We start from the raw sequence: 27230 nt of genomic DNA on the forward strand, positions 1-27230 counted from the left end.
GACTTACTTAGACTTAGTTCCTCCTACGCCAGGCGGCGCATCGGGCAGCTAGTGATCTCCATCGATGTCGGTCAGCAGCAACTGCTTCAGCTTCGTCCCAGGCAATGTCGACAGTTCTCAGATCGTCCATGAATGTTCGACGCCATGTGGTCTTTGGTCGGCCTTGCTTTAGCTTGCCAGTGCGTGGACGCCATGTCATGGCAATCTTAGCTGGGCGATGAGGGGGTAGGCGTAAAATATGGCCCGCAAAGCGGAAGCGCCTTTCTGCAACAACATCGGCTAATGGGCGGGTGCCTGCTCTTCGTAGGACCTCCTCATTTGTTATTCGGTCCCGGTAGGAAATTCTCAGGATTCGCCGCAGGCCACGTTGTTGAAGCACGTTCAGGTGTTGAATAATTGCACTTGTTGAGCGCCAGGTTTCACTAGCATAAAGTGCAGTAGGGAAGACGATAGAGTTCAGTAGTCTGATCTTGACCCTTACATTCAGGGAGGTCGAGTTCCAAATAGGTTGGAGACGTCGCAGGACACCAACTGCCTTCCCTACTCTGGCGTCGACATCCCGATCAGAGACCCCATCATTCGAGATGATGCTGCCAAGATATGTAAAATTCTCCACCTCTTCAGCACGTTGTTGGTTGATCATGACAGGAATGCGGGCACGTGCATAGCCAACTCGGAGTACCTTGGTTTTTTTGACGCTGATTCTTAATCCAACTTTCGTCGCCTCCCTCTGCAGGGCCGCGGTCAACTTTTGGAGGTCTTCCTGAGTCGAGCCCAGCAGGGCGATGTCATCTGCGAAGTCCAAGTCAGTGAGATTACGCGCTTCGTGCCAGGGCACACCAATGCCAGCTTGGTCAACTGATCGTCACATGATGAAGTCAATTACCAACAGGAAGAGGAAAGGGGATAGCACGCATCCTTGTCGGACGCCAGTATTGATCTTGAAGAAATCTGTGCAGCCGTCATCCGTCCGGACGCAGCAACGGGAGTTGGAGTAGAGACAACGAAAGGCATCTAAAAACTGCTGAGGGACTCCATAGTGGCGTAGGATAGCCCATAGAGTCAGCCGGTGGACGCTGTCAAAAGCCTTCTCGAAGGCAATGAAATTACTAGAAATCTTCCTTTGGTATTCCAATGTTTGTTCAATGATCATGCGGAGGGTGAAGATTTCCTCGACGCATGACCGGCCCCCCGAAACCCAGCCTGCTTTTCTCGCAATCGTTCGTTCACTGCGTGTTGTAGCCGATTCAAAAGAGCGAGGCAAAACACTTTCCCGGGTACCGACAGCAACGTGATGCCCCGCCAGTTGTTACAGTCACCCAGATCACCTTTTCTCATCCTATGAACGTTTAATGAATACAAGGTATATGTTTGTAGTCTTAAAGATGTCTTAAAGTATTTAAAGAACAATTTACGTAATAGGACCTATGTCTGAATGACAGTGTCACTTTATCAGACCGATGAAGGCATCAGCAGTACACATACCTACATGTCTAAAAGGATGGAAAAACATTTGAGAGTCTTGTAAAAACTCGATGTTGATGGAAAGACTATCACAGTAACCGATCAGGTTCAGCTTCATAGCAGATTGCTCAGCATCATCTCATTTTCCACCCAGGTCACCTGTAAATACCCAGACAAAGACATCAGCATGCCTCAAAAGGAACACTTATTAGAAGATCAAACAGCGCCTAAAATCCTCCCACACGTCGCCCTCTTAGTGTCACAAATATTTCTGTAGCTTTCCAACACAAACCCACCCATTTCATACCACTTCGGTCAGGTGAGGAAGTAAAATAGCCAACTTAGTCTCTTGATTGTCGTCACTCTTCACCACATCGCCAATTTTTCAATTCATTTCATCCTGCTTCTGTCTATGATAGCAGGCTTTTATTGCTGCCTTTAAGCGTGGCGTCTTGGCACACGCTGAGACATTCTTGGCCTTTAGACACAGTTGGGCTTCATCTCAAGCGTACAGAGCCTGTATAGATCTGCAGAGATGTTTTGTGTTCATCTCTGGAGAAGTATAATAATTTCTCAGGGACGAAAAAATAAAAAACTGGTTTTGTTTATCTTGTCCGAATCCATTTCACAAAAAACAGGAGAACTCCTATATCATGAGGTAATTGCAGTCTTTTGTGAAATGTGCCTCACTTAAACTCAATTATGTGTCAGAGGGTGCGACATAAGTTAGACAGCCATCACTGGGGAAAATTTTAAGCAAACACAAGATTACAACCTGTTGGAGTGTGAGTATGTGGCTGGGAATTCTTTTTGATAAGCTCTGTTTTCCTTCTCTTGCCCCATTTCCACATATCCCCTCAACTGTGTTTGCTAAGGTACAGCAACAGCACCTTTCCAGTTTGGAGTCATCTCTCATTTATGAATTGCACATGAAAGATTCAAAGTTGTCTGTAAATGTGTGTGTGTGCATGTCTTTGCATATCTTTGCAAGTGTGTTTGTACATGTGTGCTCAGCCATGTGCTTAAGATTGCCCCTCCGTGTGATCATGTCTAGCCCCATCCTCATTCTTCATGAGCCACGCTGGTGAGTAAACCCTCCCGACAGACAAGAAAGGCAGGCGGGCGGGTGCTGCAGCCATTTTTAAAGCACATCTGCTCATCCGCAATGTTTCGTTTCGTCTGGGCAGGAATGCATCTGTGGCTTGGAAACAATTGAGGTCAGGCCCTGCTCGCAGAATAAGAAAACATTTAGGTAGACAGACAGACAGCCAAGCAGGGGTAATCCACGCTTGGCAAATGCATTTCTCTCAGAGGATTCCTTATGTCTGATCTTTGTTACTTCATAAGTTTTGGAGAAGTTCTGGCCCACTAAACAGTGCATTTAAATCAGCGTCTTCACTCTGATTTTGAAGATTTTTGCAGAATTCTTTGAAGAGTTTCATGCCTCTTCAGGTGGCAGCTGTTGCCAGAGGCATTAAGCTATTCCACCCCATACATATTTGTGATACTGTATGTCTTAAACACCCTAAAAACACCATCAAATTTGGCACAAATGTAATCAGATCAAATCAAATCAAATCACTTTTATTGTCACATCACATGTGCAGGCACACTGGCACAGCACATGCGAGTGAAATTCTTGTGTGCGAGCCCCACAAGCAACAGAGATGTGCAAACACAACAACACAAACGAGCAAAATACAAGAATGGCCAACCTGAAACTAATAAATATATGTACAATATATAATAGTGTATGCATTTCTGGATGTGTATACTAAATATTTTCCTACGTGTGTGTGTGTGTGTGTGTGTGTGTGTGTGTGTGTGTGTGTGTGTGTATACACATTTTTACAAATTAAATAGTAAAAAAAAAAAAAAAAAAAATAATAATAATAATAAAATATATAAAATATACAGAGTTGAATATGTGCAAAACAAGTGGCATTTATATACAGTGTGGAGTGCATAATGTTGAAGTTCCAGTAGTGAAGCTGAGGTGTCTATGACGTGTTCAGCAGTCTGATGGCCTGGTGGAAGAAGCTGTCTCTCAGTCTGCTGGTTCGGGACCGGATGCTGCAGAACCTCCTTCCTGATGGAAGCAGTCTGAACAGTTTATGGCTGGGGTGACTGGAGTCCTTGATGATCCTCCCCGCTTTCCTCAGGCAGCGCTTCCTGTAGATGTCTTGGAGGGAGGGAAGCTCACCTCCAATTATCCGTTCAGAGCACCGCACTACTTGCTGGAGAGCTTTGCAGTTGTAGGCGGTGCTGTTGCCATACCAGGTGGTGATGCATCCAGTGAGGATGCTCTCAATGGCACAGTGATAGAAGGTCCTGAGGATGCGGGGGCTCATGCCGAATCTTTTCAGTCTCCTGAGAAAGAAGAGGCGCTGCTGCGCCTTCTTCACTGTTTTGTTTGTGTGTACTGACCACGTAAGATCCTCAGCCAGATGTACACCAAGGAACCGGAAGCTGCTCACTCTCTCCACAGCAGCGCCGTTGATGGTGATGGGGGTGTGTACTTCTCTGCACCTCCGGAAGTCCACTATCAACTCCTTTGTCTTTGCAACGTTGAGGGTGAGATGGTTGTCTTGACACCAGTGGGTCAGGGCGCTGACCTCCTCCCTGTAAGCTGTCTCATCACCGTTGGTGATAAGACCCACCACTGTAGTGTCGTCCGCAAACTTCACAATGATGTTGGAGCTGTTAGTGGCTGTGCAGTCGTAGGTGTAGAGTGAGTACAGGAGAGGGCTCAGTACACACCCCTGTGGAGCACCAGTGTTCAGTGTGATGGGGGATGAGGTGATGCTGCCCAGTCTGACCACCTGGCGTCTGTCAGACAGGAAGCTAAGGATCCAGCTGCAGAGGGAGCTGCTCAGTCCTAGATCCTGCAGTTTCCTGTCCTGCTTCGAGGGAACGATGGTATTGAATGCTGAGCTGTAATCTACAAACAGCATTCTCACATACGTGTCTCTCTTCTCCAGGTGTGACAGGGCAGTGTGTAGTGTCAGGGCTATGGCATCATCAGTGGACCTGTTGTGGCGGTATGCAAACTGTAGAGGGTCCAGTGAGTCGGGTAGTGCAGAGCAGATGAAGTCCCTGACCAGCTTCTCGAAGCATTTGCTTACGATGGGGGTCAGGGCTACAGGTCGCCAGTCGTTTAATGAGGAGATGGTGGAGGATTTGGGTACAGGGACGATGGTGGCCATTTTGAAGCAGGCTGGGACTACAGACAGAGAGAGGGAAAGGTTGAAGATGTGCGTGAACACTCCAGCCAGCTGAGCCGCGCATGACCTGAGGACGCGGCCGGGAATCCCGTCCGGACCAGTAGCTTTGCGTGCGTTCACCTTCCTGAAGCACTTCCGCACATCCTCCTCAGACACAGTGTGCGCACTGACGTCCGGTCTCATGGTGTTCGCTGCGTCGAATCTAGCGTAGAATACGTTTAGATCCTCACACAGAGAGGCCGTGGTCTGCGGTGTGCTGGTTTTCCCTCTAAAGTCTGTGATCGTGTTTAGTCCCTGCCACATACTCCGAGGGTTGTCAAACTGTTGCTCCACCCTGTCCCTGTACTCACATTTGGCTGCTTTGATCGTCTTCCGGAGTTGGTAATGTGCGTGTTTGTAGTCCGATGTGTTCGCGGAGGCAAAGGCGGTGTTCCGTGCCGCCAGTGCCGCGCGAACATCTCCGTTAATCCAGGGTTTTTGATTTGGGAAGGATTTGACTGTTCTTGATGGGACGACATCTTCCACGCATTTCCTGATAAATCCACAGACTGAGTCTGTGTATTCATCAATGTCTCTGGCGGCCACGTGAAACATTTCCCAGTCCGCGTGATCAAAACAGTCCCGCAGCGCAGACTCCGATTGGTCCGTCCAACAGTGCACCGCCCTCCGGGTTGGAGCTTCCTGTTTCAGCTTCTGCCTGTAGGCGGGCAGGAGCAGGATGGAGCAGTGATCTGATTGGCCGAATGGGGCGCGGGGGAGGGCTTTGTACGCATCCCGGAAAGAGGTGTAACAGTGGTCGAGTAGCCGGTTTCCACGTGTGTTGAAAAGGATGTGTTGATGGAGTTTTGGTGAGACTTTCTTCAGGTTTCCCTTATTAAAGTCTCCGGCTGTGATAAACGCTGCCTCTGGGTGTGCGGTTTCCTCGCTGCTGATCGCGCTGTACAGTTCCCTGAGTGATTCGTCAGTGTCGGCTTGTGGGGGAATGTAAACAGCCGTAATAATCACTGCTGTAAATTCCCTCGGTAGCCAGAATGGCCGGCACTTAATCATCAGGTACTCCAGGTCCGGTGAGCAGAAGGATTTGACCGGGTGCACGTTCGCATAATCACACCAGCTGTTGTTGATCATGAAACACACACCACCGCCTCTGCTTTTCCCAGTAAGATCCTGTGACCTGTCCGCGCGGTGCACAGAGAACCCCGGCAGTTGTATTGCGGAGTCCGGTACTTTGTCCGATAGCCAGGTTTCTGTGAGGCAGATCACGCAGCAGTCCCGCATCTCTCGCTGGAATGAGATCCGTGCCCGAAGCTCGCACAGCTTGTTCTCCAGAGACTGCATATTAGCCAGTAATAAACTGGGTAACGGTGGTCTGTAAGTGCGCCGTCTCAGTCGAACCAGAACGCCAGATCTTCTCCCTCTGCGTCGGCGTTTGCGGCCTCCAGGGCCAGAGAACAAAGGCGTCTCAGGTGAGATGAATGGGGGGTCTGCAAACGGAGCGTCCGTGTTGCAAAACTTGAACTCCGGAAAGTTATAAGAAAGACCGTCTTTTATGTCCAGTAAGGTTTGTCGGTCGTACACAAGGAGACAAGTGCTGCTCGTGAAAAAATAAAGGAAAAGTAAAATTAAACACAGAAGAAAGCCGTTGCTTGGGGGAGCTCGCGACGAGGCTGCCATACTCGGTGCCATCTTGAGGGAAATGAGATGAAAACAGAAGGCATTTTCCACATATTTCTGCAACACCAACGATGATAGTGAATGGACTGGTACTTATGTAGCGTTTTTTTACTCTGTTTAAGCATTCAAAGTGCTTTCTAACTACAAGATTCGTTCATTCAAGCACACACTCATACAACCACTTTTTTCCTATGCCTAAACACTCGTATGGCCAGAGGGGCAAAATAGCGTGTGATAGCGGTGATATGTGTTGTTTAGTTTTGTTGGTGATTTACAAATGTTGCACTTGGTAGCGTCTCGCCTGTCCCCAAAGACCCAGTTGCCTTCTTTAGAAACAGCCAAACTCGGAAACTTATCTGCCAGTTCGGCAAACAGTCTGAACAGAGTAGTGGCAGGCATATCTGCTCTTTAGGAGTGCTTGCAGTTTTTCTTGACTCACCGTATCTGTAGTGGAATTTAGCATTTGAAAGAGTTCTGGCAATATGAGACATTAATCACTTTGACAATTTTGATTGATTGATTGAGATATATGAAAAGTTTTAGGCTTTTTGTAAAAGCTGTTTGTCCTGATGAATATCTAAACGCAGGTTTTATGTCCTTTATGTCCACTGAAATCAAAGCTGAAACCCTTCCTATTACTTTAGGTAGGAGTGTGGTCTGTTTAACATGACTTGACTCTACTGTTTTAAGGATGGAAGCTGAGGAGACACAGAAGAATTAATGAGATTTTGCTTGTCAAAGTGTCTCCAAAAGCCACATTTTAGACCACAACTCAAGAACTTATCCACTGAATGTGCCAATTTTTCTACATAGACACTTAATAGGATAAAAGAAGCAATGACTTTTTGAGGTTTTGAAGAATTCCCTGAAGTTCTTTTAAGTGGGAAAGGCAAAAAAATTTTCACACAGTCTAGTTCACAGAGATTGCCGCCATCAATCACACGCTCCAAGATTATGTCAATGCTTAGAGTCGGAGGGGAAAAAAAAGAAAACAAAGCTTCCCGGTGTATTCTGTCAGACTCCTGTGAAGTACCGAGGGCTAGATGTTATCTCGGAGGGAAAAGCATAAACAACTCGGAGCGCTCAACCTGTTATTGACTTTGGATTAATCTTGCTAATCGTGATCATCTCAACTCGCCTAACTACATTGCTCAGTGTAGCACACACGTGTCCAAACAAAGTCCAGTACGCAACTCCTAAATTAAAACTAAGTATGAGTCATGATGATGAAGTTATGTATGGGTGTTGAGATGACCCACATTCTTAGTGTTTGTCAAGCACACTGTTGTCCAGATTCACATCACAGGGAGGCATTTATCATACATACTTGGTCAGACTAACAGTGTTTCTGAGTGTCTAATGCAGATTATTGCTCCACAACATCAAACAAGGACTATGTTGCTGATTAGAAACGTGTCTTTTTGGAAAATAAAGACGTTATTAGGCCACATGGCAGCCTGAAAAGGCATGTGTTCTTTGTGTGCTCACAGCAGAACCTCATCACATTTCACCTCGTCAATAATTGATGGTCTTCGGTGGTGAGGTAAGGCTCATTGTGCCGGGTTGTCTGGCTGCCTGGCTGGCTGGCTGGCTGGGTGTGAGAGGTGCTGACATGTGGCTCATGTTTTTCCGCTGCCCTTCACTGCAGACGGGGGTCCGTGACGAGCGACAGGAGGTCAGGAACCAGCTGTGGCTGGGAAACGGGGGATCGCCGCGGGTCAGGCCACTCCTCGCCATCCACCACAGTGCTTCGTGGTGATTGATTGAACCTGCCTAATGCATTGGGACCAATTGAACGGTCACAGATGTGCAAGCCCCACCCCCTCAGACGCCCGTGCAGATGAAAGTGTTTACACCGACGCTGATTTTGATGCCATCTCGGCATTTGGGGTTCGACTGCAGAAAGGAATTCCTGCATTAAAGTCTTAAGGAAATGATGCTTTAATGATACGTTGCCTTTGTTGGTACAGGACTTTTTAATTACACATAATGAAGTGGGACTTTTTCAAGTTCATTTTCTCCATGACAATGTCAGGGAATCCATGCAGAACATGAGAAATTAGAGTTGTGCAAATGCATTTCACACCCCATCTCGAGTTTACTCTCTTGGCAGTTGTAACTCTGTTTTCCTGTCAGGCTGGCTTGGATGTTGTAACTTATCAAACGCATCAGTAAGCCTATTGTCCCGCACTAGGGTTTGGGACTGGGTTGATTTTTTTGGGTGGATCGGTACAGAGAAGGTTACATAACACAGCTGTAGAAGGATTAAGGATGGGAATGACCGGTCCGGAGTCAGGATCCCTCTGAAGAGGGCGCCCTATGTGGGCCATGGGGATTGCGTGCGTATCAGGGCTCTTAACCCAGTGGGAGTGCAGACGCTAATACATAAATGCATGGCAGCTCTGCTCTCATCCAAACATTTATGCATCCCTCCTGGCCACTCTGTGTACAGTTGTGGCTGAGAACGATTGAAATGTTTAGCTCCCCCATAAGCCTCGATGACAATACTAGAGAGATGGTTTATATTTATGCATCTTTTATGCATCAGGATGCATGTGTTTATGTCAAAGTGAGTAACTTCTGCAGGGAAAAAGCTGAACCAGTATGTGGTGTTTAAGAGGACAGATTAAACGCACTTGATAGTGGTGTACAGTACCGCGAGGGAAAGAGGAAACCAAAATACAGGAGACAGCGCTTCTCCCTCTTTCATTATGTGCTTAGCAGCAAACAATGTACAGTGGATTAAACCACCTGTATGGAAGAGCCGTGATAACAGTGATGAAAACACGGGCTAAACGTCTGCCTCCCACAATGTAGTTCAAAGCGCAGGGCTCCACAACATGTCAGCTCAAGCTGTGATTGATCCTCTCTCGGCCCTGACAGGTCGTGTCTTTGCATGCATGCACGCCACCGCCGCTGCGACGCTAGAGAAAGAGCGGGTGCACACGGAGGGTTTACACAGCGTCTGAGCTCAGGAGACTGAGCAGAGGAAACAGGGTTGATCTGCTGTGAATGCGGCGGGGCGGGTGTTATGTTCGCTCTGCGCCGCGCTGTCTGTCTTATCTCAGAGACGGGGCGGCGTTTGACGCTGAAGGAAATGCATGTGAAAAGGAAAGACGTGATCTGTGAGGTGTGTGGGTGGATGGCAGGTAGTGCGAGTTAAGAATGTAACAAAGCAGGTGCACAAACGTGGCATGTAAGCCAAGATTTTCATCACAAACTAGATGTTAAATCACTGTTTAAGCTTTAAGTGGACTCTACTAGAGCTGCATTATATGATTTATAGTTCAAAATAAGCTTTATTTATCTTACACAAAGCCACTGTCTGAAACCAGCTCCTTCCTTTATGAAAACTTCATCCTGACTGGTCCCGCTTTACAAACAGAGATTAAACAGCAGGTGGGTGGGGCTTCTGTGATGACTGTGCTAGGGCTAACTGCTCGTTTGAAGCCAAGAGTAGAAAAAAAAAACCTGTCTGAAACTGAGTTTGTTTGAAGCCTGCGCCTGTGACTCACAAACTACGCTCAATATTTGAACACTTGACCATGTTTAATACAAGCATTGTAACTGTATTAAATCCACTTTAAAGTACTGCTTTTTGACATGATCAGACTACATGACCACCTTACTCTCGTTGCATTTTGTGTACTGAAGAGAAGTGCACTTGCAACTGGGGCTATCAGATACCCAAATCAGGTGGTTTGGGTATCTCCACTGGTGCTTGGTGGGATTCCCTTGTTTAGTAAGTCATCACCACTATCAGGTGATTGCAATCAGCAGGAGAAACTGGAGGCCCACACCCCACACGGGTTTCAGCGGAGGTAGAACGTGTGCACACGGTCAGCTGTCAGCTTATGCTTTCATCACAAGATCAGGATGTAGAAGACAAACGCATCAAGTGTGAAATATATAAAGTTGGGGCTTCGAGTCCAAAGAGAATCATTCACTTTTCTGCCTCAATGAAAATGTTTTTAGCTCATTTAAAGGACGGCAGGAAGCAAAATATCCAGGGCTGAAAATCTAAGCAAACATGGAAGTGTGTAAAACTGCAGTTCGTCAAGTGGCCACTTGAGGCTCACTCTAAGGGTCCCATATTAAAATAAACCGGATTACAGCGTGCTAATCTTCTGCAGCTATATTGGGGGTACCTGCGAGCAGCATTAATGTGTTATTAGGGCTGCTCGCATTAAGCTAACCATTAGTGAGCTTGTCATGCTTTCTTCTAGGTCCAAAAATTCAAGATGGTGACAGCTGTAATGGTGTAGATCTAGAATCCAAAAGTCCACAAACAAAAGGGTGATGTCACTGTGGCCACATACATCTTTTATATACAGTCTATGGGCAATAAACACAAACAATCTGACAGGTTATAAACAAAACCCAGATTATCCTGATTTATGTGGAAAGCTCTGGCTTGTCTGTTCTATTCGTGTCTTCCCACTGTGACGGATTACATGCTTTCAGTATGGTTTTGATAATTTGGCTGCATCGCTGTCCAAACTGTTGGCTGATTGTTTGCCTGCTCAGGTTTCTAGCCCCTGTAAAACTTTGTTAATGTTATCATAACCACTCGAAACAACGTCCATAACTGGGAAAATAAGACCCGGCTTGTTATAAAATGGAATTACCCTTTAAAATGAGGCGTTTAGGGACCGCGTGCCTGCGTTTTGACCCGTTTGGACGACATTCATGAGAACATGTGGAGGGAAAAATGAAAACATCGTAATTAATGTGTTAACATGGCTCTTTGCATACCAAACTAGAGCCTTCTGCGAGAGATGGGCTTGAGATAAACTCCCTGACTCTAACAGCCGTCAGGTTGGACTCTGTCTGACTATTTCGGGGCCAGTTTACACAGCTGGTAAAAGTTTACGACGTGATGGATCTCGCATCCATTGTGGTTGAAATGCACATGACAAATTTAGAGTGGAATATGTCAGCCTAAACACAGGCATAAACACACACAGAGTACATTACAGATTGCATTCATGTGCGCTTGAATGCAGTTCAGATATCATATAATTCCACACCAGCGCCAACTGGATGCAAGACGTCGCCAGTGAGCGTTTTTCACTGGAATACTGTTTTGACTACCGCTCGTGCCAATTACTATAATTACGTTTAACACAGAATGTCAAATTGTTCTATATTTGGCGGCGATTTTTGCCGCCGGGCGCAGTTGGCTCATGCTCCGTTGCTCCTGGAACATGCCTGTACATAAGTGGCCTGAAACTTAACCCTTTACAGCGCTGTGACGCTCAGCCATAACACAGACTGGAGGAATGCCAGGCCGGTCCCGTTTAACAAAACAATATCTGCAGTGAGAACTTCCAGAGAGTTTTTTTTTTTTTTAAATGAAAGTGGTGTAATGGTGTACAGTGTGCTGTAATGGGAAGAGACACATTGTGTAATGTAAACACGAGTGTTTTAGTCAGGTGTGGGGCATGCGTTCACACGGAATTTATGAATGCAGTAACCAATGCAGTAAAAGTCCAGAATACACACCCAAACGCACACGCGCACACACCCCTGCTTGCTTCACAGCATCGGCACTCTGCTTGACTTCCTCCTGAATTCGTCACCGCCACAGTGCGTGTTTCACAACCGGCTCGTTTAGCTCGCCTTTGTCTTAATCAGTGTTTTCCCATTAGAGGAATCACTGCAGTGGGAATGCCATCCAGGAGCAGAAACGTAGCCCACCTTGTATTTTGCCTGTTCAGTTCAGACGGTTGATTCATCCATCTCTGTCAGCTGTCTCTTAATCACCGGGGGTTTTTCCCTCCGACAGGTAAGCCGCTCAGAAACAACGGCGTCTTGTCAAAGACTGCGAGGCGGTGAGGAGTTGTTACTCATGAGCTATTTTTGGGGGGTTTGGATGTCTGCTATTGTTGAAGAAATGTGAAAAATGTGCAGGTGATTGGGATTACTCGGGCTGTCTGGTGTATCAGCTTCTTTATTGGGTCCCACAGCCCCACATTAGGTGTGCTGTGAAGACAAAACAGTCGGGAACAAGACTTTGACAGGAACTTTCCTCCTGAGCTGCACACCTAAGGTTTTGTAAGATGATGCAATTCATTTATTAGGTTTGGTTTTTTTGACTCGTTACTGTCTTTTTTAAGTAAGTTAATTATTTTCAAGCATTTTTTAAAGCAACTATCATATCAGCACTGTAACAAAAAATAATATCCCCCAGGGATCAATAAAGTATTCTGATTCTGATTCTGATTGATTCTGATATTTACCTCCTAGCAGACCTGGCTTTCAAGCCGGTCTGCAGAAACATTAATAAGTGGGTGATAACACATCATGCGCCTCTAGTAATGCATGTAGAGTACTATATTTACAACAATAATGACTTGAACAGATTCACTCAGAGGCTACGCTGCCAAAGGAGGCTTTTTGATCCCCTTACACATTTGTTGTTTTCCCAGAAATACGGATAGAAACACTTGTATACTGACAAGCCTTCAGCAAACACATTCACAGTCTGGCTTGTCCTGGAGCACCGCTTCAGTTGTTGTGGATGCCTCAGGAGGGGCTTTAAAACAGGGTTTTTTATTATCCGTGCTAGTGTGCCAAGATTTATCCCATTAAAGTCTGGAATGCCCTCACGTGGGAAATGGATTGGATGTGCACAGTCAATTTCTTTGTTCAGCTCTGTGCGTATTTGTGTGGAAGAGTTTGTTATGAGTGTGTGTGTGTCTGCCTGTAAGGCTGTAGGGTCTGGCACGAGGATGCCCAGCTTTTTTTTCTTTTCTTTTTTTTTGTTTCCTCTGAGCTATTTTTGTCTGGATAGAACCGCGAACTCTGTTTTGCGTAGTTAGCCGACGACCTCGCCTCTTCCATGTGTGTGTCTGCTGGTTTGCTTGCAGGTGTGTGTGGGTTCTGCCGAAGTTGGAGATAGATGGAGGGCAGAAGTGTTGGTTTCTTGTATAGTGAGCTGATATTGATCTTGGATATCTGATACCAACCACTTAGTAAACAAGAAATGATTAGCTAAGTCGAGGAATTTGATTTGCCCAGTAGAGAGCTTGAGTGTCCTCTGATGATGATAAATTTGATTTTGCAGCTGAGGGGAGGCTTCTCTTTCCATTTTCATCACAGCCTTTAGGCACGAATAGAGGGAGTGAGTCTTAGGTGTGAAGACAGTGGTTGATGTTTTTGTAAGATAAAAGTAAGATGAAAGATGGAAACAAAACAAGAATCGCTCTAAATAAAAGGATAACTAAGTGGTTTCAGGTTTGTGAGGTATGATATCCTATTGGAGGAATATCAGGATTGATTGTCTGGCAGCTGGACGTCTTTATGTTGAAGATGTTTCATCTCTCATCCAACAAAAGTCGACTCAAGGCGCTTTACATTGTAAGGTAAAGACTCCACAATAATACAGAGAAAACCCCAACTATGAATCCCCCTATAAACAACAACCTGGAGAGACTGGGGAGGAAAAACTCCTTTTTAACAGGAAGAAACCTCAGGCAAAACAAGACTTAGCCATCTGCCTTGACTGGTTGGGGATGAGGAGAGGGAGACAGGGCAAAAGACAAGTACCCATGCTGGGTGTCCCTTAGTGTATTAATAGCTAACTGTAGCAGAATGTACCGCGACCGTGGCTCAGGGGTTTGGGAAGCGCATCTGTAACCGGAAGGTCGCCGGTTCGATCCCTGGGCTCTCTGTCCTAGTCGTTGTGTCCTTGGGCAAGACACTTTACCCTACTGGTGTTGGCCAGAGGGGCCGATATGGCAGCCTCGCTTCTGTTAGTCTGCCCCAGGGCAGCTGTGGCTACAACTGTAGCTGCCTCCACCAGTGTGTGAATGAATAGTGGTATTGTAAAGCGCTTTGGGTGCCTTGAAAAGCGCTAATAAAATCCAACTTGGTCACATTTTCACTAAAAGTTTTGACGTGTAAAAAAAATCCAAGTGGTCCCGGGATTGATCCTTGAGGTACACCTTTGGTATGCTTGGAAAATTATTAGTGGTTGCCTGGTGACTGCATTGGATTTTTGTTTGGTTGCAGCCAGTTGCAACAACCAGCTGATCAGAGGTTGAGCCTGTAATAGCCTCAACGTCTGGGTGACCAGCTTTGATCTCAAGGTGATTTCACAGGTCGTCTGGTGTGAGGCAACCAGCCTCAAACTACTTTGGTCTGACTCAAATTGATTGCTGTGATGCGTCTCCTTGCAATATTAACAAATGCAAGAATTTCAAAGGCAATGAGATTGCAAGTCCGTTCCACATAGTCAAAATAATGTAAGCTGTGCCACTGTTTTCTTTCACTGCCTTTTTTAAAGCGACTGTTGTATTAAAAGCTAGAAGCTAAATGCTAATTTATGCATTTAATTTATGCGTTTCATTTGGACAAATGTTTTGTCACTCATCCAAGTAACCTTTTCAGTCTAAAGACTTTCAAAATCAACTTCATGTGATTTACTTACCTGGATGATTATTGAGGTATGCGTTGAGCATGCATTAAGGTATTTAGCACCTAAACCTAACCAGTGAAAGAAGTGAGGATAAAAAGAGAGGGAAAAATTTAATTAATGTTCAAGGTCCAAAGAAAACGGAACGAATGGGATCCTGGTTGGAAACCCAACATCCTCCTCTTCCCTATCTTCTGTTGTGATCTTTTGAGGACTCTTTCCAGCTGTCTGGAAACCACGAATGTAGTGCTGGCACCAAGGCCAAAGAGCTACCTTGTGGATAATGGAGACATGCAGGTGGCCTCTCATAAAATTGCATTATCAAAAACTCTGGGACAAGAATGGTTTGCATTTTCTAAGACATACTAGAGTCCCACATGCATAGCACTTACATGATCAGTGGACTAGTAGAGAATGAATATGTTTTTGGGTACTTCTTGATTTGCCACTTTGTTAGCACTCAGACCTGGCACACTGAGCTGCTGATTGACCACACACTGACTCATTCTTATTTTCCTTCCCCCCTCTCTCTCTCTCCCCTCCATCTCCTGTTTCTTTGGTTTAGGGAAAAGCTGGCTGTGGCTCGCCTGCAGAGGGAAGTCGCACGGAGCAAGAGCGAAGGAACAATGGTAAAGTACAGTGGAAGTGCTTGGCCCTATCATCTTCACGAAGCCAGAAAAGCCACAGTATGTTCACTCCACGTACATACCCACACAGAAACCGTCAGGCTCTGCCAAAACTGTTGTGTTGGCTGAGTGTCTCGACACCTCATCAGAAGCTCTTGAAGGCAGTAATCCTGTAGAAATGCATGTGTAGGCAATAATAGAAGCAAGTACAAAAATACTGTGTTATGTGACAGTTGCCTGTTTGTGGAAAAAGCAGTGCGTTGCATAAATTTGACCTTTTCTGCACAAACTACAGGTACTTGAATGCACTGCCAGGCTCTGTGACCGTAGAATGCTGCACACTGCATTGTGTCTCTGGTAGAAAGTGCTGATGTGCCGTTCTTTTATGAGTTCTGGAGGTGGTCATTAGCATACATATGCGCTCAAAGCAGCGTATATGTTTGTGTCTGCGTTTCCACAAGTGTGTCTGAATGCATTTATAGAGTGTGTGTTTGTAAGCGAGGTCAGGAAGCGAGAAGAACCGGGTGATGAAGCGGGGCTCAGCTGATTGCAGCCTCTGAGCAGACGCTTTAACCACAGGCCCAGCTGTTTCACTGCACCCCAGTGACGCCTCTGATTCTGTGTGGCAGCAGGCCTAAAGCTACAGCACACAAGGGCCGACACGCTCCGAGATCTCCTCACCGCTGCGTGTGATTATTGATCCCCAAAGGAGGAATGCTCTATTTTTTCTTCATACCTCTTCAGAGTTGTAGAGGTCAGAGCACAGGGTCAGATACTGAGCAGAGCTCCCTCCTTGGAGATGGGCAGGGGTTTGGCATATTGCTCAAGGGCATTTTAGCACAGTAGATACTGAATTTATTGGCTGTACCAGATGTGTAGCTAAGTTTGTGCTTCGGCTCGTAAATATAGACACTAAAAGAGCACAGACAAAGACCGGCTTTACCTCTAGGACTTGTTGATGTCAGCAGATGTCAGAGGAAATCACGCCGGAGTCAGCCAGCGCTTACTTTCTGACCTCTGGTTGACTCCAAACTGTCGCCCCCAAGCATGGCCCAGTGTGTGAAACAAGAAGGTTCATTATTGATTTTGAAAAAGGTTCAGCATTGATGGGTTGACATACTGTTGATGAATGGAATATGAACCTGACCATCACTGTTCCTTATAGGCTAGTTGTTTAAGTTGTGTCCAGTGTGTTGTGAAATGAAAATGTATATGTAGATGAAAGTGATTTGGTGTTAGACCTCAATATTAAGCTATTCAAAAAATTCATTCACTGTGTATGTGTTTGGGTTGTCAGTTTTGGGATTGAAATATTAAAGAAAACAAATGAAACTGAGACTTTTCAAAGTTGCTGGGAAAGAAGTTTTTCCTGCAAGTTTGCGTGATCATATTTTTGTGATGATATTTGGGCGACGTGGTCCAAAACAGCCGTCCTTTTTAAGATACATTTGGGCCAGATCTGACAGACTAAACAGCCCAAAATCAAGTTAGTGTTTGTTGAAGAATAAAAGGGCCATGGACACTTGGTGATTGGTGGTATTTCCCTTTAAAATCAAATTTTGTACAAACCCAAAAGATCTTTGTTTCAACCACAGAATGTCTGTAACAGGCTGAAGTAGCCACTTTGAAGTTTGTGGGTTACTGTGTTGAAGCCTCTTGTTTAGTTGTTTGGTCACTGATATCCTACGCTACAGTTACAGTAGGGAACAAAACAGTAACTGGAGATCTCAGTGTGGCCAAAATGAGTGAGACTGTGTAAGATCACCACTCATAGTCAGATGAGATCTTCAAAGTGATTTGAAGGCGATAAAAAAGTCAGTCTGCTCTCAGTTTGCAGTTGAATGGGGTCAAATTGACAATGAGATGCAATCTGTTTGTGATAATACAGTGACCGAGTGTGATAAATTATCAAAAATGATAAATCTGCTTACGTTCAGACCCGAGCCACAGATATGAAACAGAAATTCTTCCACAAACAGCCACGTAGCTGCTGCAAGAGGGTGATTTAACTGCAAAATGACATTGGTGCTCGATAACCTTGCTTTTATATAGGAATGTACCCAGAAAACAACCAGTTGTTTGAGTTACATTCTGAGTTCCTACAAACTTCTAATCCGATGGTCACATTGTCCTGTGGTTGATTCATTTTGTGCCATGAACACAGTTTTCTTGGAGACCCACATTCTGGTCCACCAAACCAAATGCCAGCCATAAGCAGGAGATGTGTTGATGCACGCTCTGTCATCAAGGCGAAGAAGTCCCAGAAAGCGGAATCTGTTCATCTGGATGTTGTGTTTTCAGTGGGAAAGCTCTGAAGCCTCCCAGGAATACCAGTGAGAAAGTCAAAGGGAGTCCATTTGGATGTTGCGTTGGACATCCCCACTGAAAACACATCATTCAGATGAACAGATTCAGCTTTCTGGGGCACAAGTAGGAGAGTTCATGTGGACCACACCAGCAGAGGTTGGTTGCAGTTGCCCCCCACTTTTTCCTTTCTTTTACCTGCGTGTGCTCACACCAAAGTGACAACACGTTTGCATGTCAACACCTCCTCCTCTAACAGTAACCCAGCTTCCTCTGACCTCAGTGCAGCCCAACCAAAATATATCTTTCGCCATGCCGCGAGCCTCCCCAGAAGGCCCGGCTCTCCAACTGACACGACTGGATGACATGCTAATTATTACTTTAGAGGGCGACGTGAGTTACTGTCTGCGCATGCACAGTGTTGAGAGAGGGATGAGTTATCTGTGCCAGACAGGAGGAGGGTGAGGGAGGGGGGGGTATGGAGGAAGAAAGGGAGGAGGGGGATATCACTAAGCTCCATTTGAAATTGGGATTATCCCCATTGGATTCCCCTTCCACTCTCTCTCTGGCATTCCTGGGAGGCTTCGGAGCTCAGGCGAGGTTCTTCAATAGGAGTGAAAAAAGAGGCTGCTGTGTAAAGGAGATAATTGTCAAAGTGCTGCCAGAGTGAAGTGGAAACTGCAAACCACCCCCAGCCTGCGTCCAGTCATAGACCCCCAAAACCCATCGCCTTCTTCCCCAACATCCCCCACATCTTCGCCTGCAAGGGGATGAACCGATAGAGTCAGATTAAAACAGCGCAGACTTTTGAAGTGGCACTACCCCGCCTCTGTATCTGATGCCTCTCTTTAGCAGCCTCTGATCGCTGCCTCGATCTGATCGCATAAGGCGATCAGAGATGCCGCGAGAGTGTGCGGCAGTGTTTTTGCAGCGCCATCACGACTGCATTGTGTAGGAAAAAGAAAGGGAAGGGTATCTTTATGATCGTGCAGGGCGCTAGGAAACATCGCCACAATCGTAAGCCTCGGGTTGTGCATGTGAAACAGCACTAACTGCACAGTTTACTGAGGAGTGTGTGCTTTAATTCGGCGTCCCGCCGCGAAGCACGCATACTGCTGGCAGCTTGAAGCTGCACAACTCTTGTTATGGATCGTTTGGGAGAATCACATGAAACCTTTTTAAATAATTTGCAGGGCAATCAGTAATTAGGCCTGCGCTGCATTTCACCACATATATGACCACACAAGATGCGTTTTGTTATTAGTGAAAATGATCCGCCTGTCTTACGCCTCTCACTGCTTCTTAAACTTCACATCAAGGCTCGGACGTGCTGCTTTTGGCCCACTCTGCTGAAACTCCTGCTAGAAAAACAGCAGGTTTCCCTTTAGGTGTTTGACAAAGCACAGGTCGGGGTTTATACTGCGAGAGTCTCGGCCTCTTTCCAGCAAGCTTGCTCCCGTTTGTTCGCGGCCTCGTCGCTGCTGTAGGTTTTCCCTGGAATTCTTCCCGATCCCAGAGGCGTGGTGTGGTGAGGTGCCGGGCAGGGCAGGGCAGGGCAGGGCAGAGCTGCTCTCTGTCTCCCACTTTTCTTTTGATGCCACTCCGAAGTGCAGTCTAAGTCCATCAGGGGCAGGATGCCGATGTTTCCTGTCAGGGGCAGAGAACACAAGTCTACGTGTAGGCTTGTAAAGGCGGCGCTGCCTGCTCTGTGGGCTGAGGGGGCGGAGGGGGGCTGGGCTCGCCATTAAAAAGGCATTTAAAGCTGTTAGGTGAGATTATGACCGCTGGAAACGGCTGTCTAAACAACATGTGAAAATAAATGATCTGGCTTTGAGAACAACTAGCTTTATTTTTCTTTGGGTTTTGTGGATGCTCTGTGATATCCGAGCCTCGCCTCGTGCATACCCACACATTGCCGTTTCCATGGGCGCTCGGGCTGATTGCGGCGTTTGATTCTTTCACGGTTGAGCGAAGCATACATGCAAGTGATAAAAGGGAATTGTTTTTTTTATTTGCCTCAACTCCTCGGCTTAATTGAGCAACTTGCTCATTTAAAAATCTGATTTCTCCGGAGCATTTCATGTAGAAAATGAAGTTAAGATAAAGGAGGAGGACGATGGGGGAGGCGCTGCGTTTGTGAATATAAAGTGAGAGCACAGCATGGTTAAATAAGCCTCCAAGCCACGATAGGAATCAGCTATTTCTGTACATGAAAATGGATTTTGCGTGTGCTGCAATCTTCAAGAGTGTGTGACATAGTTTGTAACGCCACATCAAGTAACATTTGCGGTTCTCTGATGAGGGAATGCCCCTTTTTTAACAGGTCGTTTCACCCGAATCTATCTTGTTGCTACTTCAGCTTCAGGATTTCATTCAATAATTCAACATAGTCACTGAAGAAGCAGCCCTGGATAGCTCTGCAGTATGTCTGTGTTGGACTTTTACAAACATTTACACACTTTTATAGCTGGTATCAAGATTCTAAGCTAAAGCATGACTTGGGGTAGGCTTTAATGTAGACTGATAGAGGAGGTGTCAGATATTCCAGGAAATATCTGACTTAAATAATCCACCTACTCGTCGAGAGGTCGGTGAGTTCATCCCCTTGCTCTTTTCACCTACATGTTGAAGTATCCTTGGGCAAGATATCGAACCCAGAGTTGCTAAGAAAAGCAGCACTCCAGACAAGGGGTGGTTAAGAGTGAGGACCCAACATCAATGGTAAATAATTTTTATACAGTGCTTTTTAATGCATTTCTTATATTACACAGGATGCATCAAAGAGCAACTGGGTTTAGTATCTTGCCCAAGGCATACAGGCTGGAGCAGTCAGGGATCAAACCACCAACCTTTGGATTAATAGATGATCTGCTCTACCTCCTGAGCTACAGCCAGGCCAAAGACAGGCAAGCTTGTTTAACAAAAAAGCAAGATGTCTATTTTGGCTGATGGCAGGCAGTACAAAACAGTTCAAAACACAGGAAAACATGCTGGAAACCCTGTGGCGAGGAGGTGGTGACTATAAATACTGAATTCTTTGCTGAATTAATCAGCAAAGATGACACAATGAATCAAAACTAAAAGCAAAGCACAGTGAACTAACTCTCATAATAAAGCAGGAAGTGGGAAAACCAAATGGGGAAAATGCAGACACATGGATGAACTTAGCAAGGAAACTTGACAAAGGTGAAATGAACACTGAGGGAGGAATAAACTCCAAAGCACCAGGGAACTAGGAATAGCACTAATTACACTAAAGAGGAATATATGAGGGTAAATGTAAACACTAAACAAACCAGAAATTAAATAGATCTTAAAAATAAACAAAACTCTAAAGTCCAAAAACTTAAAAACGCTCAATAAATGGACCACAGGTTGTTCCACTTTCTCAAGTGTCACTACAGCTTAGAGAGTAGCTGGTGAGTGTTTACAACAAGTTGCTATCTCTCTTGCAAACTGCTAGCAACAGCATCAATATGCTAGTGACCAAAGCGATCGCAAGGAGTTTGTTTTACCTATTAGTGCCTGTTAGCAACCTCCAGCAACCACTTGCCAACCAGTTGGGGAATATAAATTTTTCCTGAGCAACCTTGTAGCTGCCAACCAATCTCTGCATCTAAAACACCCTTTGCCATTTTTTTTCTTTTGTATTCTTCAGTACTTGCATTCGCTGATGGTTGGTTGGAGAAACAAGATTTACCAGCATGATGATTTTTGATGTCAGCTGTATGGTTGGCAATATCCTTTTAATTTAAGGTTCCTACTGTACTGGGTCTCAGAGGGTGGTATCTTTAGGATTAAATAGTAGATTTCACAGATGACACCGCTCTTTTGGACCCTCCTGAAACAGAACATCTTAGTATTCTAGAAAATGCTGCAACTCCTGCTGGATTGAAAGTCAGCGAGCCAAAGACTAAAGTCACATCCTTCAACTATAGAGATCATTTTAGACTTTAAACACTGATTTTATCACAATGTCACCTGGAATAAGGACAAGAAACTAATATCAATGTGGCAGCCCAGGCATCTGCATCCAGCTGAAGTTATGACTCTGACTCTCTTAATATTTTTACAAACACCCTAAAGACCAGGTAATCGCTTCACAATACCAGCTAACACACAGTGTCTATTAACAGCTATCAGATATATAATTATGCGAACTTTTGCAGGAAATGAACAAGATTTATTCTTTCTCAGTGTTCTGGCACATACGAGCAGGCTTTTGTTTGAAGGAGAGTTAGATTTGCTCCTGTTGGCTACCCCTTTGTTACAAAAAATCATCTGTATTTGTAAACAAAGACCGGAGGCAGGGGGGGAGATAAAACAAGAAGCCTTGGCCTGGATATCTGCTGGCTACACAGGCCCCCTGAGGCTAAGTCATCAGACTAGCTAATGATTGGCTGAACCGCAACAGACACCAGAAAACCGTATCAAAGAAGTCTGAAAGCAGCATAACAGCAATTACTGTCACAAACTTACTGCATTAGAAAAATACTGTGTTATACTGGAAGATAGCGAGATTTTGTCCCTGAAAGGCACCAACATTTAAAATAAACGCAAAGAATAAGACAAAAACTTTCCTGGACTTTTCCAAGATTACTAGATAAGTGTGTAGCATTTGCATATTATCACCAAATAAAACTTCTGTAATAACTAACACTGTTTAAATAACCATATGTGTGGCTTTTCTGCTCACCTGGATTACATTTAGCCAAATCAAATAAGCAAATAAGGCACACTGGCAGGGCTCCGGGTCGGCAATATTAATTAATTTTGAGCACGGGGTTTAATTAGTTAGCTGTAAGTGGATCGAGGTATGATGATTATCTGACAGTGATTTATTGGTGTGTAAAAAAGAAAAAGCACCTTCAGAGTGGACATGCTCCGTAGCGTGCTGCCAGCAGATAAAGGGGCTCTCTGACGGGCTTAAAAAGGAGAGGCTCCACGTGGAGCTCGGGCGCTCGGGGACCCTCATATAGGGTTTCTGACAGCTGTTTGGAGGATGTGTGACAGCGTGGAGGTTTGGGAACTGGGGGGGACTCAGGTGCTGTCTCTGCAGATTGGCCTTATCAGCCACGGGCAGGGGCCGCGATGGGGTCCCCCCGCAGGACTCAGCACATTCACCGGGTGACGAGCGCTGACAGCCAGGTCCAAATCGCATCTCCACACCGTCCCATTCTGGGTGTGTGTGCGTGGGTGGGGTGGGGGAGCTCCCTTGGCAATGATAAATGGGCCACTCGTATGATTTTGCATATTCCTGGGGTGTGTGTATTATTTGCCACAGTGCCCGTGGCTGTCTAAGAGAGCAGTGGTACACTCCAATAGTGGCCCTCCATGATAATTGAATTGATGGAGTCTTTTGGTGTGGGGTGGGGTGGGGTGATAAAACACTGTTTGGGCTCACTTTAGTCACAAGTAATCAGAAAACACACACTCCTGCACTTTGATGCTTTCTCTTCTGTTTCTAAACAAACAAGAGCATAATTATAATTTTTATCTTTACGACTTGTATCTGGGAGCCAGCCAGGCAGGCCAGGAGGCCCGATCCTCCTCGTGTTACACTTTCATTTGAATCCAGCCTTGCTGATGCACACAAACAGCCCGGTGGCATGTTTTATTAATGAATGGAGAACCTGCACAGTGCTTTGTGTCCCCGATGTTTGCTTTGCCAGCGAGCCTCCGAGCCGCTCCCGGCCCCTTTGATTAGGCAAAGAGCTCCAACCGAGGCAAGGGGGGGGATGTCCTGTGTAATGAAGAGATTATTGGACCTGTACCCCCTAACCCTGAACGAGTACAGTGTATATACAGTTGCAGATGGACATCCTACAACACGATGGGACACACACACATGCACTTAACCTGATAAGGTCGCAGCACAGCACAACAAGGAGAGGCAGAGGCCTCTAATTAATTTAGAGTCCTCAGTGAATCTTAGAGGGTATGAAAGGGGGGCTCCGAGTATTCTAGTAATTCAGCTCGGATGAATACCATTACCATCTAATGTTGTCCAATTACCGAAGCGGGAGGCTTCATTTTGGGCTCGAGTGCAGCTAATAAAATCTTATGTTCCAAAGCCGCTCGGTGTAACAGATTCTTCATTTATTTCTCAGGCTTTGCGTGTTGATGGTGATAAATTCTGTCACATACAGATGGATATATTTCTTTATTTATCTCTCTGTGGCAGAGGTCAAATTTAATCCTCAAACCCCCTCACCCCTCACCCCCCACCCCCTGATGCCCAAATCTGGGCTTGTTTCTGATATATGTGGTATAAAAATCCAGCAGGAGCTATTTTATAGATTACACCCCATATTTCATTTGACATTGGCTTCTTTCTCCTTTTTTTTCTATGCGCTGCATTGTTTAATAGAACAGGAGCATGTTGCCCCCTGCAGGACAAAGAAGGCAGGACACCTCGCCTCATCCCATCCATACAACAGTGACAGGCTGTCGAGAGAGCGGGGATTATCTCCTCAGCGGCCAGATTAACTAAAATAAATGTTCTCACAGAAAGTTGCCAGGCGTGTTTTCATCCTCTCGGTGTTGACTTTGAGATCTCTTCCCAGGGCTTTTTCTAAAGAAGTGTTGTCTTTGTGGCTGCAGTGAAGGCTTATTAAAGAATATGCTTTCAATTAGAGCACCAAAGGAGGAAAAAAAAAAAAGAGAGAAGTTGCTGCAGACAATAAACATTTCAATCGAGGAGAAATGTATTGCCGGGGATTTCTGGCCACAGAAAGATACAGCAATGTTTGATTTAATGTCCTCAGGCCTTGTAAAATTGCAGAAATTATATATTGAACAAAAGCAACGCAGGGCTTTTACTACAATGTAGAGACTGTAAATCCTGTGTTGTTATTGAGGTTGTTGGCAAGACTGTCAGCAGACACGTAGCGGTCGGTGGTTTATGCCTGGAGGCCTGTGTGGGCAACAAAAAAATCAGGACCAAAGCTGCTACTGTGCTTTTTTTGTTTTGTTTTGCTGAACAAAGCCATGCATGTTGATGCAAATAAAAGGCCTTTGTGCTCATTTGCATCGAGGTGAAATTCAGCTAAACTGCTGCGACGCTGGAGGCTGAAATCGGCGCCCGTTTCTTTAAACGCTAAGTGGAAAATGTGTCCTATAAAACATAAAACAACTTTATGTGTCATAAAGAAAGAAGAACCAGAAAAGTCATATATATATATACATATATATATATATATATATGTATATATATATATATATATATATATATACATATATATATATATATATATATATATATATATATATATATACGTCCAGCTCCTGGCAGGGGGATGCACTACTTTACATTCTTGTATGAGTGGATTTACAGCAGCCATTACTCCTGACAGGGAGAGCCTCCCCGCTGCACATAGTAGCCGTGAATTTACTGCCGCGGTGAAGACGGGGACTGGTTTTAATGGTGACTCTGGTTTAATATTCCCCCTCAGCAGCTGAATCACCCAGTTAGGATCTGCTTTTGTAACAGAAGTAACAATGTAGTGACACAAGACAGTTTATAAGGAGAGTATGGTCATACGGAGTAATGGAGCAATGCGACTCGGTGTCACATTATAGTTGTTTCGATGTTTTTCTTTCCAGTTTGGTTTCATGGTTTTTCACGAGAGACCCGGCATAAAGGAGGGCCTCATGTCGAGGAGGATGTTTTGTCCATATGCCACACAGAGTGACACGCTCACTGTCTCTGACCTATATTCTTTCACGCCACAAGATGTCCCCATAATGCTTGTCTGAGAGAAAGCACTCCAGCTTCTTTGCAGGCATGCACTGAGTAATACCACATCATGACTGGTGCTGACGATGAGGATGGGCAGTAAGTAATTCCATTTGCACTGAAGAGAACTGATGAAGAACTGACAGGATAATCTGGTGATTCCCAACATTTTCCATTGGCTCTTAAACTCTGATTGACTCCAAAACAACTAGAATATTTAAGCATGTGTGCACACCCTCTGTTTAGAGTTAACCAATCACATTTAGAGTCATGTTAAATAGTAGCCAGTACACATCTGTAAACAACTGAACTGATTCTCATTGAACTCTTATATAAAGTTCAAATGTTTTATCCAGAGGATTATCCAGAGACTTACTTTTACAGCAAAGAGCTTTCAAAACTTCAGATGTTTAAAGGAATCTGTCAGGAGAGGTGCAGGAGAATTCCCAAGGTAACAGATGTGTTTCCATAGATATACTGTAGAGTACAGTGAAGGCTGTTATTTAAAAGGTTATTTAAAACTTTTATTCACTTATGTACAGTAGTCTCTGTTTAAAATACTAATGCATTCACTTCAGATGTTTTCTTCCACAGAGCCAGACTTTGTGGTAATGTTTAAAGTGCTCTGGGTGAATAGTTCTTTAGGCTTCCTGAAGCTTTTTTTGCATGTTGACTCCTTTATTGCTCATTTTCAGTCCAGTCCTTGTAACTGACCATTTTCAGAGGAATGTTTTATTTGTTTGTTGAGCCACTTACACAGACCTATGAGTCATTTAAGCACAAAAAAGAAACTTAACTCAGGGGATTAACTATTCTTGTGACTATGCATAACAGAGAACTTTGCAAATACCCAATTATAAGATGTGTCTTTAGGCCCTCTGTGCGTTTTTGTGACGGGCTGCTAGTAACAATCTGTGAAAGATGTCAAAGATACCACAGTTTGACAGAGATAAAATAGTACTTTTGCACCAGCAAGGTGATTCCCAAAGAGATATTGGCTGAAAATGTAACATATCTCACAATGGTGTGCAGGGTGTCCTTAAAAAATTTGAGGAAACCGGACAAAAGAAGTGTCAGTATCTGTTCATTTGAACAGTGTCCCATTTTCCTAGCCAAAGAAAAGAAATCAGAAGTGAGTCGAGACTTTTGCACTGTATATCCACATATACGTTTTTCACCACCTCCCTGGGTACTTGTACTCCTAGGTGGAAATAAAAGGATGATAATCATCTCTAATCAACCCTTGTTAAGCCAAAGTTGAATCTCTTATTCACCAAACACTGCATCTTTGTTTGCAAAAGAAGAAACTGTCTCCCTTTTTCTTTCTAGTGTGTGTCTTTGGCCTCAGACCCATTTGCAGATATTTTACAATCTTGTATTTTTAGCTGATATTCCTGGCAAGGCTTTGACAGTTGGTAGATCACCCAAATCTACGGAAATGGAAGCCAGTGGCTTTGTCATAGACTGTCAGCAGCAGCGACAGATGCTTGGCTTTATGTACAATAGAAACTGCCAGACCAAGAGAATGATCCCGTCTTATTTGCTCCGTCAGCTAAAAAAAAAAATCCTCCGCCTTGCTGCTAGGAATTTGCTTAAAGCTTTTTTTGCAACTTTGTCAAGAAAACTGGAGTAGGGAGTGTGCCACCACAGGGACCTTAGTCTTTGAAGTTGGGTTTGAGGCAAGGATGTCTTTCTCTTTTGGGATCCAAAGACAGAATCCTTCAGAAATGAAGAATCCAATTAAAGAATTGGAAAAGACCAGAGAAAACTGGCTAAATGCT

General features: G+C 44.9%; 1 protein-coding gene across 9 annotated transcripts in view; it reads left to right on the plus strand.

Moving 5' to 3' along the window:
• LOC147301875 (nck-associated protein 5-like) overlaps positions 1-27230 on the plus strand; it is a 188662-nt gene that overhangs the window by 82357 nt on the left and 79075 nt on the right. For 4 of the 9 annotated variants that reach the window (XM_086282914.1, XM_086282912.1, XM_086282915.1 and 1 more), the window contains one exon: positions 15347-15467. In XM_086282914.1, the coding sequence (XP_086139040.1) occupies positions 15347-15467 (121 nt within the window). Of the gene's footprint in view, positions 1-11957; positions 12151-15346; positions 15468-27230 lie in introns of those variants that run through there. The other 5 variants (XM_086282913.1, XM_086282916.1, XM_086282918.1 and 2 more) reach the window with 3 other exon arrangements.

The sequence above is a fragment of the Aulonocara sp. 'chitande type north' Nkhata Bay genome, linkage group LG23 (genome assembly GCF_057382095.1).
Source record: "Aulonocara sp. 'chitande type north' Nkhata Bay isolate Kocher_YH1m ecotype deep benthic linkage group LG23, A_spYH_male_GT1.1, whole genome shotgun sequence".
NCBI lineage: Eukaryota > Metazoa > Chordata > Actinopteri > Cichliformes > Cichlidae > Aulonocara > Aulonocara sp. 'chitande type north' Nkhata Bay.